A 14,945-nucleotide genomic window follows, 5' to 3' on the forward strand; every position below is an offset into this window, starting at 1 on the left:
CAAATTTTATGCAACAAATGAGAAGAAGACAAGGCCAGAGTAAGCATAGTGAAAGAAAAGAAATGAAAGCCTGACCAAAACAAAAATAAGTTGAACGGATACCAAAAGTTGGAAAGCACAGCAGCCCTTTATACTGAAAAAAAATCAACCTTTATTCTCCGGGGTATGCAGTGCATTTTTGGTTCCATACCAGATTTCTTTCATTGGTATCACGATAATAATTCTGAGTCATCAGGAAAAGGTTGAATTATGTGCAGCATCATATATAAAAGAAGTCAGGAAATTATAGAAAGAAAGCCATCCAAAATTCTTAAAGTAAAAAGGGGTGGGTGTGTAAAGATTCAGGTCCTATAGTATAATGAATATGTACCTATTCAGAACAACTCCCCCTTCCCTGAGGTTCTGGGTAATAAGGCTTTATTATATTATCAAAAAAACTAACATTTAAATTTTTAACTGCACATCTGAAGTGTCTCATGCACAGTGACATTTAATTTGGTTTGGTAATTTGGCTTCCCGTTCTTAGAGTTCTGTGGTCAGCATCATAAAAATCAAGTGACCACAAAGAAGGAAAAGTCAGGTGATCACAAACCAGGAAATTGGGGAGGTCAGTATATGTTAAAGGGTAACTACAGTCCTTTCACATTCTACCAATCTGCATGAAATAAAGTTTTAAAAATCCACTCCTATAAATTCTTTCACTTCCCTGGTGGCCCAGGTGGTAAAGAATCCACCTGCAATGCAGGAAACCCAGGTTCAATCCCTGGGTCAGGAAGATCCCCTGGAGAAGGGAACGGCAACCCACGCCAGTATTCTTGACTGGAGAACTCCATTGACAGTGGAGCCTGGCGGGCTAACAGTCCATGGGGTCGCAAAGAGTCAGACATGACTGAGTGACTAACACATGATGGTCTTTCCCCTTTTCATTTATGAGCAAATTCCTTAACCAAAAGACATGTATCTTCCTCGAGGATGAACACTGATTCTCCAATACCATGGTAGTCTTCAATCTAGATAAATGGAGAGAACCTCCCCCTGGTTGGCCAGGGCTGGCCATGGGGGCTCTTGACTAGTCCCAGATTGAGACCTACATTTTGAGTTCGCAGTATCCCAACCACCAGCAGGTACCTGGCTGGTGCCCTGGTATGAGTACTCTGATCTCTTACCCTGCTGCTCCCTACTTTTACCAGCTCCTGTCCATCAGACCAAGGCACATTTCTCCAAGGGCACTGCCCTGTCCCAGCTGTTAATGAAGTAGGAGGCTTAGTTCTCATCATTTCACACTTCTTTATGTTACTTGAGGAAACTAAATGGGGCAACATGAAAATAAAAATCTTTCCTTCTAACTGGTACAGAGTCTCCTCTGATCTACCATACATTTTAAATAAAAATATTTTCACTCTCTGAACCCTGAACATAATCTCCTCTGTTATGGGGGAAGAAGGGGATCCACAATTTTCAGCAAAGGAACATTCCCAGTACACAAGCTCAGAGCTGTTCCCAACCATTTCCATCCTAATCAGGTTTGGCAATCACCAACAAGACTTTATGATACAGGCTTTCTCTCTAGCTGGATTAGAAGATCTCTGAGGTCTTTTTCTAAACTCTGAACACCATTCTGAGCTCTCCATAAAGTTTTGTGCAGTCTTTGAAATAAAAATTATCTTGGACTCAGGATGATGAGGTGGGGGGTGTGGGGAAGGGAAGAGAGGAGGGCACTGGGCCCGCCTAGAGCTAGAAGAGCTGTCAAATCTGGCAGGCAGTCCCCTCCCACGGGAATTTCCCTAGGATACAAATCTTTTGTTCTACAGAAGAAAAGGGGGTGCTGCGGCAAAGATGGCTACTGGTGTGCAAACAACTGCTTTCAGATTCCTTCCTGAAACCTAATTTTGATAGGAAAAAAGAAAAACACTTTAAAGAAGATAGAAATCAAAGAGAATCGAATGGGAAGAGCCTCATGATTTTGCTTTGGTTTATGTCATATATTTGCTCTCATTCTCTTCCAATATTAATATTTGAAGGAAGCTAAAATCCTATTATAACAAAATATTAACCACTGTTAATTGCTGCAATTAATTCCTAAAATCTACTGAACAGGATTTCGGATTCAGAGTCATATTCCAAGCAAAAGTTCTCAGCATTAGGTTTAATTTGAGAATCTCTGTTTGGCAGTCAAAAGTAATCTTTTTCTCCACAGATATTTTCTCACTTGTTCCCCCTCTCCCTGCCACTGTCTCTGCTCTGTATTTTTAGTAATTTTTTTCAAACATGTGAAAACTATAAAATTTAAACAACTTCTTCATGATGCAAGAACTAGGTAAATATTTACCATGCACCCTGCAGAATTCAATAGGAAGTAGCAGTGTTAGAAGACAGAGTACCTCTCTCTCCTGGGCTCAGTATTTTCAAGAGGTGATTAGATAAATAATTTTTTTCTTTCTGCCTTTTTTTTCCTTGATTTTATAGAGGAGGGAAGAGATGGTAATATTTACATTGTTAAACTTGTCATTCACACTGTTATTTTCAGTTTTCAAATGGGGGGAAACCCATTTTATGTAAACATTTTTTTCCTTGATGTTGTCATTTTAAATATAGGGCGCGTTGGAACACCTCATTTTATGGCCCCAGAAGTTGTCAAGAGAGAGCCTTATGGAAAACCTGTAGATGTCTGGGGTTGTGGCGTGATCCTTTTTATCCTGCTAAGCGGTTGTTTGCCTTTTTATGGAACCAAGGAAAGATTGTTTGAAGGCATTATTAAAGGAAAATATAAGGTAATATATTATGAACGTTTTATTTTTCCATTGAGATTAAATTATTCTGAAAAAAATGTTTTAAGTTATTGTCTCTCTTTGGATTGTTTATTGATGGTCAACATAGTTACCCTAGTCAGAGAAAAGTTTTCTGCTTGCATCTTTGATCCACTAGCCTTGTTAGGCAACAAAGCTCTCAAGTAAATTTCAGAGTCGATCGCAGCCAAATTATCATCCAGATGACTGGCTTTAAAAAAAACCATTGCCTCACTCCTCCCTTCTCATTCCCTCTGTGCTGCCTCTAGTCTATCCCATGTATTTGGATTCCAACTCTGTGTTTAGTCCAGAAAACAGGGACCCGACTTGTCTTTGATACAGTATAAAGACCAGAGACCCGATGGGTGTTCCCCTTTTCCTCCACGTTCTGGGCCCTCAGAGTCACAAAGCCACACTACAAGTCAAAATCTTTGACCACAAGTACATTCTCGTGAAACTGCCTGTTTAGCTAACTCAAATTCATAGTAATTTGTTTGTGCCCCACTTATTTCAAATAAAATTCTAGTTCAGGGAAAGAATTTGGAATACTCCTTGGAATTTACTGTGAGAGAATGTGAGATTTTATTTTACCCTGGGTAAGGTGTCTGTGACAGACCCGAGCCCAGATTTTAAAATATCCATTAGCTGTCTGGTGATCAAACCCATTTATTCAGGCTGAGCTGGAGCATAAACTTCTTTGGCCCTTCTTTGTGTAATTTGAGAAAAGGGCTTTATTTTTATTACTTCATTTCTAAAGTAAAATGGAAATTTCATCCAGGTAATTTTAGTAATTCTTTATCTTACTTTTAGATTTAGTGTCTATTAACCTTTATTTGTTTTTGCTCTAGTATGCATGTTATTTTATTGCATTTTATGTAGTTAGCCAGCACAGCTGAAAAATTTGCCATTTACCTTCCAGGATAAACTGAAATGCCAGTATCACAACTGCATTTCATAATGTAATTTAGAGCCATTTTGGTGTAATTTAAATATTTATATTCATCTTTGGCTACTGTGAATTGCAAACTACATGTACTGTTCCCAGACTTCTGATTAGTACATTATTACTTTCATTACTAAATAATTTAAGAAGCCATTACTGACATCATGAGTGGCTATACCAAAAAGACCTAGAAGGTTCTTGGAAATAAGCTTGGGGTTGGTTTCGCTACCCTAGCTTATACACTTTATTGCCCTGTGCCACCTTGTATGGCTGATGGAATACGATGCTCTGTATAGGAAGCACAGAAGAGTATGTGTCTGGATATCAAATCAGGGCAGTTTGTTTTGAGGAAGCTCTCCTTCCTCCCGTTATTATTAACACATGCACTTTCTATTCAACAAAATCACTGTTTTCGTTTTCAGCCATGCCTGCCAACATAAAAACCAAACACACAGGTTTATATTCATATAACACTACACTCCAAAACTGTGAAGCCCCTAAAGTTGTTTTTTTTTTCCTCTGTTCCTCAGTAATGTTAGAATTTTATATGGGACTTGACAAAACTTAAGGGAAAAAAAGAAATCAAGGTAAAGTAATTTCAGAGTTGTGGCCTTATTCTGTAAACCGCAACTGAAGCTTGTGGAAGTGAGTCAGTGAGAATGGTTTGTACTTTTTTTCCTTGTGTACCATCGGCTTATATATAAAGGTACACAGATTTGTCTTTATTTAGATGAAGATCTATGGGAAAACTCTGTTAACAGAGAAAGACATTTTATGTATAGGTTCTTCTGCTTCTTAGAGTCAGTTGACCATTGGGGAATAAAATCAATCCTTTCAAGGTCTCAGGAAACTGCTTGTAAGTAATCATCTCCCTTCAATCCCTGGAAATTGTGAGTGGCTATCAGGAATGCACAGTTATGGCTTTCTCATTGAATTTTGCCAAGTGAAATCACAGATACTAACATGTGAAAATAAACACAGTAATCTATCAGTGTAATAATAATACTAGCAATGATAGCTAACTCATACACAGTGCTTACTATGTTCCAGGAACTGTTCTAAGCACTTTACTTATATTAACTCTTTTCATCCTCACAGCAACTTAATGACGTAGGTACCATATAATAAAATCTCCCACCTGCCTTCTTGAGCTATAAGCATTTGCTAATAATAGAATTCTTCCTTTGTGTTTGTTCAGTTGCTAACTTCCTGGTTTCCAAGGCAATGTGCTTCATTCCAACGGCTTCTTGGTATTTGATCTTGTCTATTTTTAAAGCACTGAATAGTTATCTTTGTTTCTTTGTTTAGAAAAAAATTTGAACTAGTAAAATATGTCCAAAAGTTTGACTGTTTTAAAATTTCCTATTCTTAGTATTCTAGTATAATATAGTCAGATGGACAGTGGCAGCTATACTATAATTTCTGTACCTGGGGGTTTAAAGTTAATAACATATTTACTCTTACTTGGCTAACCTCACCTCTCGCTTATACTCATGGCTTTCCTTACAAAGGCCCCAGGTTTTCGGTAGCTTAGCTTGAAGTACAGACCCATCTTTATTATCAGTGATGACTCTATTGGGCCTTTAAAAAAAATACTATGATTGTGTCAGCATTCATTTTTAAATTTTTGTTACTGAAAATTTCTAACAAAATAGGAGAGATAATAGTATAATGAACCCACAGCTTTAATATTTATCAACATCCAGCCAATCTTGTTTCATCTATATTCTACATGCTACTAGATTATTTTGGAGCAGATCTCAAAAATATTTTACCACCGTGGTGGTTCTTAACAACAACAAAAATTAAAAATCCTTGATCTCTATGAGTATTTTCAAGAAAATTTTGATGACACATTTTAAATGTAATATATTTAAAATGTCATAGTTTATAAACTACTACTGGTCTTAAATAATTTTAACTTTTTTTTTTTAACTTTACTTTACAATACTGTATTGGTTTTGCCATACATTGACATGAATCCGCCACGGGTATACATGAGTTCCCAATCCTGAACCCCCCTCCCACCTCCCACCCCATATCATCTCTCTGGATCATCCCCGTGCACCAGCCCCAAGCATCCTGTATCCTGCATTGAACATAGACTGGCGATTCGTTTCTTACATGATACATACCGAGGAAACCAGAATTGAAAGAGACACATGTACCCCAATGTTCATTGCAGCACTGTCTATAATAGCCAGGACATGGAAACAACCTAGATGTCCATCAGCAGATGAATGGATAATTTTAACTTTTTATTCTCGTTTACTAGCTTACTTGATCTTTTAAGGTCGATAGGAGAGAATACTTTAGCTAAAATATATGCTAACATTTAATTTCAATTAATTTTTTATAAAGGACAAAAATATATTTCCCCAAGTCTATAAAAGATACAATGTCACCTTATATCATTTGTTTCTGGATATCCAATTAGTGTCTACACAGCAGGAGTTCTCAGCTGCCTCGATTTCATATTCAAATAATTAAGACTGCTTTATAGCCCTGTTTTGTTATCCCTTATATATTCAAGGGCTTCCCTAATGGCTCAGATGATAAAGATATACTCAGCCTCCTAAATTAATATCAGCTACTCTTTCCTGCCAAAGAGAAAACCCTGGATTGGGCTCCCTCATGAAAAGGACCAGGGAGTATACTTCTCAACCTCTGCTCACTTCAGAAATCTTACGACCACTTTCAGATGGTTTCTCAACACCTTTCCTGAGGACAGGTCATTCAGACATGAAAGAGAACATCATCTCCAAGATGGAGAAGAGGAAGCAAGACTGTTTAAGCCCCATCTAATCACTCGCCTCCCTATTTCAAACTTGTCAACCAATCAGTTTCAGTAGGATGACAGTATTTCAACAGTCTCACGGCATTCGCTTTTAATTAAGGGATCTGACAAGGGAAGTGATTACCGCTTAGAATTATGCCTGTTAGACAAAGAAGATGGAACATTTTCCACTCTCTGTCTACTACAACAAAGCCTCACATTAGCCAGAGCAAAATGTCTGATGCTAAACCTTGGCCAGATTATAATGATTCGTGTGTACTACAGTGCAAGCGGTGATTTTATTTGGCTTTAAAGTGTTGCGGACTTTATTCCGCATCTTTCTCCCATAGAAAATGACATGGGTCTCTGCCGGTTAAAGCCATGGCATTGTTTACAGCTCCTGGCAACAGACAGCTCCTACGTGCTCACTCAGTCAGTTTCCTGATATTAAATAGGGAGTGAGACCCTGCTCCATCTCTTCCCTCCTGTCCCCACTTGCCTTCCCAACTCCAAGCCCCAAGCATTCCTTTCCATTTCTTCCTGGTTCCTGGTCTCAGACACACCCCTTTTCCCAGGAGTCTTCCAACTCTTTTCCTCAGAGATCCACAGCCTTGCTCATGAGTCCTGTGTCTTAGGAACAACTCATAATTTATTTTTTTGTTTGGCTTTAGGCGACTTACCTTGTAGCTTAGTTGTCTCATCTCTAAAAGAGGGGAAAAATTCACTTCACTAAGAATAACATACAAGTAAATTGGGTTTTTTGTAAGGCCTATAGTAATATATTTTTTCCTAAATGCTGAAAATGACATACAGTGACCAAAGTATCCTATTAATAAAAGCTACTTTGTGTGGCTTCACAGTTACTGATAATTCCCAGTTTTAAAAACAAAATATTAAAAACACTTCTTTAAAATTTTTAAATTTTATTTTAGTCCTTTCTAGGTCAAAGTATTCTCATCTGCTTACAGTCTAGATGCTAGACTTTTTATTTTACCTGAGATAGAACCTGGAATCGTGAACATTCTGTTCTTCAATTATTTAAAATGTTATTATATATCTAACCAGAATATGTATAAAGAATATTTACTGATGCAAATTCTCATGTGTTGAACAATAGGAAATGTATGACCTCAGTCCTCTTCTTCCTTAGAAAGCAAGTCTTTAGAATCCGATTTCTCTACTTTGTTACCTGAATCTTATTCGCATTGAAACAGTGTAGAGATATTAACAGTGAACATTAACATCTCACTGAACCTAACTGTGTAATTTTCCTTTCCCCTCTTCAGATGAATCCAAGGCAGTGGAGCCATATCTCTGAAAGTGCCAAAGACCTCGTACGCCGAATGCTGATGCTGGATCCTGCCGAGAGGATCACTGTTTATGAAGCACTGAATCACCCATGGCTTAAGGTATGTGAGCTCATAGGTGGCACTTTGTTTGGACAGTTCCAGTGACAAGAATGCATTACTCTGTAAGGTGCCCCTTTCTACCCTTTTTTTTTCCTGAGCATTTTTTCATTAGTTTTGTTCACCTTATTTACTGGTTCTATGCACTCTCTGTAAACATCTAAGAGGATGTTTCATTTTAGTGACATTCAGCTTCATCACAAGAGGGTAAGAAAGAGAATTAAGGCAAAATCCATCCCAGAGGAAGGCTTGTTTGTTCTCTACCAACACATCTTCCAAGGATGCACAACATGAACAACAGAAGGAGCACTTAGTGTGTGATATTTAAAAAGCGATTATCATTGCTTTGGTTGTGACTGTATACTTTATAGCATTGTTTTTATTTCAGTAGATACTAGATAAGATTTATTTTCTTAAGAAAAAGATTTTTTTTAATTTTATTTATTTATTTATGGCTGTGCTGGGTGCTTCCCTGGTGGCTCTGATGGTAAAGCATCTTCCTGCAATGCAGGAGATCTGGGTTCTATCCCTGGGTTGGGAAGATCCCCTGGAGAATGAAATGACAACCACTCCAGTACAGTACTCTTGCCTGGAAAATCCCATGGATGGAGGAGCCTGGTAGGCTACAGTCCATGGGCTCGCAAAGAGTCAGACATGACTGAGCGGCTTCACTTTCACTTCGGTCTCCACTGCTACATGCTGGCTTTCTCTAGTTGCAGCAAGAGGGGAATACTCTCTAGTGTGGGATGCAGGCTTCTCGTCACAGGGACTTCTTATGTTGTGGAGCAGGAGCTCCAGGGTATGTGGGCTTCAGTAGTTGTGGCTCCTAGGCTCTAGAAAAAGCAGATTTTAAAAGTTCTTTTTATATCCCATCCTGCCAATGAAGTATCACTATTAAAGAAAATTATAACTTGGGGCTTCAGTGAGATAGTACTATTTGATGAAGACATTACAGTGTTCAACAGTTCCAGGAAATTCTCACTTTACAGGTGAGAAAGCTAAGCCTCAGGTTAAGAATCTTGCCCCAAGTCACAAAAATTGTTGAAGCTGGAACCAGGATTCAGCCTACCACACCCCTTTCCCTTGTACTCAAGATCCTATCCTGTTCACTTACTCAAGGTCAGCGCTCCCACTTGTGAGCCCTTCCCTGCATCAGCACCTTCCAATCTCTGTGGGATCTAACAAGCTACCACTTATTTTTATTACACACACACATGTTCTCCTAACCCTACAACCCGCTCCAGCCTCTGCCCCTATTCTCTAGTCCCCTTGACAGCAAAACTCCTAGAAAGTGTTATTTCTACTCACTTTCCTCAGTTTCTCCCATCTCTTTCTCTTGAACCCACCCTAGTCAGGGTTGCAATCCTACCAACTCCACTAAAATAGCTCGTCAAGTCGTCAAGTCACCGGTGACCTTCACGTTGCTGAGTCTAGTGGTCAGAGCTCATGATTCTCCCTCTTGGCATATCAGCATTTGGACATCCATACTTCTGGAACTCTGTCCTCCCTTGGCTTCAGGGCACCTCTCTCCCTGGTTTCCCTTTTACCTTTGTGGCAGCCCTTTCCAGATCCTGCCGATTCTTCCTCACCTCCCTGCACCATGTCTTCACAATGGAGTGCTACAGCCCATTGCTCTTCATCTTCCTGTCTACACTCAGACCCTTGGAAAGTGAGAGTGAAAGTTGTTCAGTCGTGTCTGACTCTTTGTGACCCCATGGACTATACAGTCCATGGAATTCTCCAGGCCAGAATACTGGAGTGGGTTGCCATTCCCTTCTCCAGGGGATCTTCCCAACCCAGGGATCAAACCCAGGTCTCCTGCATTGCAGGTGGATTCTTTACCAGCTGAGCCACCAGGGAAGCCCCAGACCCTTGGAGACCTCATCTATTAATAGTTTTAGTGGCTTCAAATGCTATCTGTACACCCGAAGTTTTTACCTTTAGGCTAGACCTGTCTCCTGAAGTATTATTAATTTAGTTTACCATTTCACTCCCTGATACCTCTCGGACTTCACCCCTTCCTACTCTCCTCTTCTCACTTTGTTCCCTCATGTCAGCCTCCTTGCTGTTCTTCAGACAGCAGGCCCACACTTGCCTCAGCGCCTGTGTTAGTCATGCCCTTTCCCTAGAATACTATTCCCCAAGCTATCTTCATGGCTTATTCTCTCACCATCTTCAGTCTTTGCTTAGATAGCAGCTTCTTAGTGAGATCTTCCCTGACCACCCAATTTAAAATTTGAGGGAAGAAATGTCCCCTGCCACCAGTATTCCCTACCCTCCTTCCCTGCCTTACTTTTTTTCCATAGCATTGGTCACCATGAGACATACTTACATTTTACTTGTTTCTCTGTCTACTTCCATAAAATATAAGCTGCATACAGAGCAGGAATTTTTATCTCTTGGTTCACTTCTGTATAGAACCTTTGAAAGTGTCTGACATGTAGTGTGTGCATGCTAAGTCGCTTGAGTTGTGCCTGACTCTGCGACCCTATGGACTGTAGCCCACCAGGCTCCTCTGTCCATGGAATTCTCCAGGCAAGAATACTGGAGTGGGTTGCCATACCCTCCTCCAACGGATCTTCCCCACCCAGGAATCGAACCTGTCTCTCTTATCTCCTACATTGGCAGATAGGTTCTTTACCACGAGCGCCACCTGGGAAGCCCCTGACATTTAGTAGGTGCTCATAAATATCAGTTAATGATTTCATGAGTGAATATATAAATGTATTCAAACTACTATACCATGCTAGCTCCCCAGAAATTATGCAAAATAATAATATTTAAATATAGGTTAATAGTGTATCTTAACAGTGATGACATGGGATAATAGTATGATTGAACAATGTTGAGATTCCAGTAGATCTAGATTCTCCTTAAGAATATTACTTTTCACATCGGCATTCAATCCTCTGATACTCAGCTTTAGTTATTCTTGACTTGAATTCCCTAGCTATAGTTATTCCTGACTTCCTCCAGAAAAGAGTGAACAGTTCTGAGATACTTTCTTAGTACTTATTTTCTCCCAGGAATAAACAATTCAGGGAACCTCCTGATTTTCCTTTGCTTTTCTTAGTTTCTTATCATGAGGATCTTTTTTTGTTTGCAGCTAGTTTAAATGCCAAGTAACAGTGAAAATGGCAGCCGTATTAGTCATTTTTAATATCCTTTAGAAAATTTGGCTTTCATTATCTTGCATCTGTTGACTAATAATATTTATTTTTGGAAACTCTTATCCCTGCAATGATTATAGTTCTTTTGCCAAATAATCTGAGCTTAATAGACAACAGATTTCTGGCACCAGAAAGACAAAAGACAAAAGTGTCAGTAACTTAACTGAAAAAATTCCTGAAGACTGTTCACTACAGTGTGTTATCTGAAGATGGAAGAATTCAATGAGAATGTTATCAAGCTGATGAGAACAGGCTTATGTTATATTTCAGTACTTTTCCATGTATACTTTTAAATCATTGCTGTGCATAGAAGTGGTGATAATTTAGCAATGGCTAAAATTTAAGCTAAAGTTTAAATATGAAAAACTCCTGAGTAACTGCAATGTAAAGAAATAAAATGATGAAAATCCTTGTAGTAAGGAGTACCAAAAGTCATGATACCACTGTTTTGTGTCAAAGAAAAATTATTCTTTCTTTGGCAAGACCACAAAAAAGTCCTATTCAATCATGACATATAAAATGGGAATTTGAGTAAATAGACCAATTAATATGTGAGTGTCTTGAAGTTGTTAAATTATACTTTTATCTAAATTAGTGCTGTTTGCTGTAAATATTCATTCCAACAAAAGTAAGACCAACTAAGATTGTAATTTTCTCACAGATAATTAAGCTCTTTTCACACCCTTTGTAGCCTTAATATGTAGATTCCAAGTATATTGACTATAATAAAGATGAAAAGGATATTTATATTAGCCTAATCAATTTGAATTTGGGAATAACCAATCAACACATCAATTAAATGTATATTTAGCATCTCGTGTGCACAATGGATAGTGAATCAAACACTTCTTTAAATGCAAGACACATTGCTAATCAGATTTTTCTGAATTCATATCACATTACTGTTAGTTTCAAGTAGGACTATTTAATCTGGAAAATATTATTTTTATTCTTTTGTCTTAGTTTTATAATGCTGTGGAGTTAATATTTACTTGTTTTGTGGTAAGAGGTACATTAATAGACTTTTTTTAATCTTATGATTTCATCTGCTTAGAAAATATCAGGAATCATAATTTAAGCATAATTTTATTTAAAAAAAGTTTTTGACTGTATCATTCCCTCCCTTTTCACTTCACTGTCTGTTATCTTCTAAACTTCCCAACATATTAAAGAGAGAAAGGCATGGTGAGACCGTGAAATGGAATTTCAAATGCTGTTGATATAACATAAAGACATAGAAAGATAACCTCAAAGAAGTCACACGTGAGAGGCGTCTCACAAGAATACGGGAGTATGGGCCCTGGAAGACTAACAGGGCGCGTGAGTCACTGTAGGCTGGTGCTACACACTAGCTAGTGGGGAGGGAGGCTGCACATGCTAATACAACTAAAGGGGCCATATACCCATGTGGGAGGCACAGAGGAGACACAGCATTATAAGTGTTCAGGGTATTCAGGGAAGGGGTCAGGAAACACGTATCATACAAAGGTCAGCTATTTCAATAGGGTTGCAGTAGAGTGAAAATTTGGTTTGAGGGAAGAATATATCTAGAATGCCAAATTTGGCACTTTAGATATTAGGGTATAGAGAGTAAAAAGCTACTGCAAGCTTTTGAGTGATGCAAAATTTTATGAGCAGGACGCTCATGTAATTCCTTTGGACACTGTGCACAGGTGGGTTACCTGTCAGGATACAAGCAGTAGAGGCAAAAAGGTCCTACAGAAGCTGGTCTGTCTAGCCAGGAAGTGACAGGGGCCAGAACCAGGGAGTCACAGTGGGAGTGGGAAAGAAGTATCCAAACTGAGAGTGATTAAGGAAAATTGATGAGGCTTGGTGAGTGATTGGAGATATTCAGAATTAGGAAGCCTACAGAAGGGTTAAAGCCTGTAGAGTAGAAGTGTTTAAATTTAATTTAGTTGAGATTTTCCTGGTTCTTAGTATGAAGAGTAATTTTGGATAGTGTGCTGAGCATTTTTAGTATTATTATATTATGAGACTATGATTCTTATTTAAATCTTCTATTTTGGTAGGCAGTTAATCCAATTAGATTCAGAACACAGGTCCTAGCCCATTTTTACATACTATGATTCAAATGCCAGTTTCATTTTCAATGCCTTTGCAATACTCATCTAGTCTGTCCTTCTTGTATGCTACCCAGGGGCTAACCAAATGTTGGTGAGGATGTTGAACAACTGGAACTCATACCTGTTGTAGGAATGTAAAATGGTATAGCCACTTTGGAAAACTGTTGCACAGTTTCTTAAAAAGTTAAACATATTCTTACAAAATGACCTAGCCATTCTACTCCTACATGTTTACCTAAGAGAAATGAAACTTAGGTCCATACAGAGACTTGTACATTAATGTTCATGGCATCCTTATACATAACAGGCAAAAATTGGAAACAACCCAGGATGCATCAACAGGTGAATGGATAAACAAGTTATGGTACATCTATTCAATAGAATGGGCTTCCCTGGTGGCTCAGACGGTAAAGAATCTGCCTGCAGTGCAGAAGACCTAAGTTCAATCCCTGGGATAGGAAGATCCCCTGGAGGAGGGCAGGCAACCCACTCCAGTATTTTTGCCTGGAGAATGCCCATGGACAGAGGAGCCTGGCGGGCTGCAGTCCATGGGGTTGCAAAGAGTCAGACACAACTGAGTGACTAAGCACAGCACATTCAATGGAATACCCCCAGCAGTAAAACAGAATGAGCTATTGATACATGCAACAATGTGGGTGAAGCTAAAATATTTAGGCAGAGTGAATCAAGTTGGGTAATAATTAATATGTACTATATTACCCCATTTATATTAAATTCTAGAAAATGCAAACTAATCTAAAGTAACAGAGCATAGATCAGTGGTTGCCTGGGGATGGGGAAGGGGGTAACAAAAGAGAAACAAGAAAGCTTTTGAGAGAGTTGGATATGTCCATTATGGTTGTGGGGATGGTTTTATGTTTGTATACGTATGTCAAAACTTATCCCATACTATATGTGCAGTTAATTGTATGCTAATTATACCTCAGTAAAACTTCTTCAGGACAAACTACATTCAGAGTCTGTCTCCCTTTCACTGTCTTTATTGCTTCCATTTGGTTTTATCCACCTTCATTTCCCCCCTAGATTACTACAATAACCTCCTAACTGGTCTCCATGCTTTTTTTTTTTAACTCTCTCCTTTCCAATCTAGTCTCAACACAACAGCCAGAGTATGCCTCTACGTTGTCAGATCACGTCACTCCAGCTGCTAACCTCCCAGTTGCTCCATCTCCCACTCAAAATAAAAGTCAAAGGCCCCTGATGGCCTGCACCAGCCCGGCCACTTCTCTAATCTGATCTACTATTTACTCCACATATGAGTCTCCTTGCTATTTATTGAAAATTTCAGGCACACTGTCTCCTTTGAAAGGCCTTTGCACTTAGTTGTTCTATCTGCCTAGACCACTCTCCTCACCTCTTGGATGTCACTTTCTCAGTTGGGTCATACTTTGACCACCCTACTTTAAATTGCAATGTACCTTTACCCTGCCTTCCTTTTTGCTTTATTCCATAGCACTCTTAACATACTCTATAATTTCCCTTCTTTGTATTTTCTTATCTTCTCCCATTAAAAAATGAACTACATGAGGGCCAGAATCTTTGTTAAGGTTTTGTTTACTTGTTAATCTCAAGTGCATAGAACGATGCCTGGCACATAGTAGGTACTCAAGAAATATTTCTAAAATAAGTACCTGTAGCATAAAATCTTCAAGATACATTGACAAATTAGAACCAAAGAGGACAATAAGGAGAATGACAGGACATTTGAAATACACATGAGAAGTTAGCAACTGGAGATATTATCACAGAGAGGAATAGA

The 14,945-nt window shown here is 38.7% G+C and overlaps 1 protein-coding gene across 5 annotated transcripts in view; it reads left to right on the plus strand.

The window, feature by feature from the left end:
* Positions 1–14,945, plus strand: part of CASK (calcium/calmodulin dependent serine protein kinase) — a 385,638-nt gene that overhangs the window by 252,465 nt on the left and 118,228 nt on the right. For all 5 annotated transcript variants that reach the window (XM_068962176.1, XM_068962178.1, XM_068962179.1 and 2 more), the window contains exons 7-8: positions 2,596–2,771; positions 7,792–7,914. In XM_068962176.1, the coding sequence (XP_068818277.1) occupies positions 2,596–2,771; positions 7,792–7,914 (299 nt within the window). The remainder of the gene's footprint in view (positions 1–2,595; positions 2,772–7,791; positions 7,915–14,945) is intronic.

This window comes from Capricornis sumatraensis, chromosome X (assembly GCF_032405125.1).
Source record: "Capricornis sumatraensis isolate serow.1 chromosome X, serow.2, whole genome shotgun sequence".
NCBI classification, from domain to species: domain Eukaryota; kingdom Metazoa; phylum Chordata; class Mammalia; order Artiodactyla; family Bovidae; genus Capricornis; species Capricornis sumatraensis.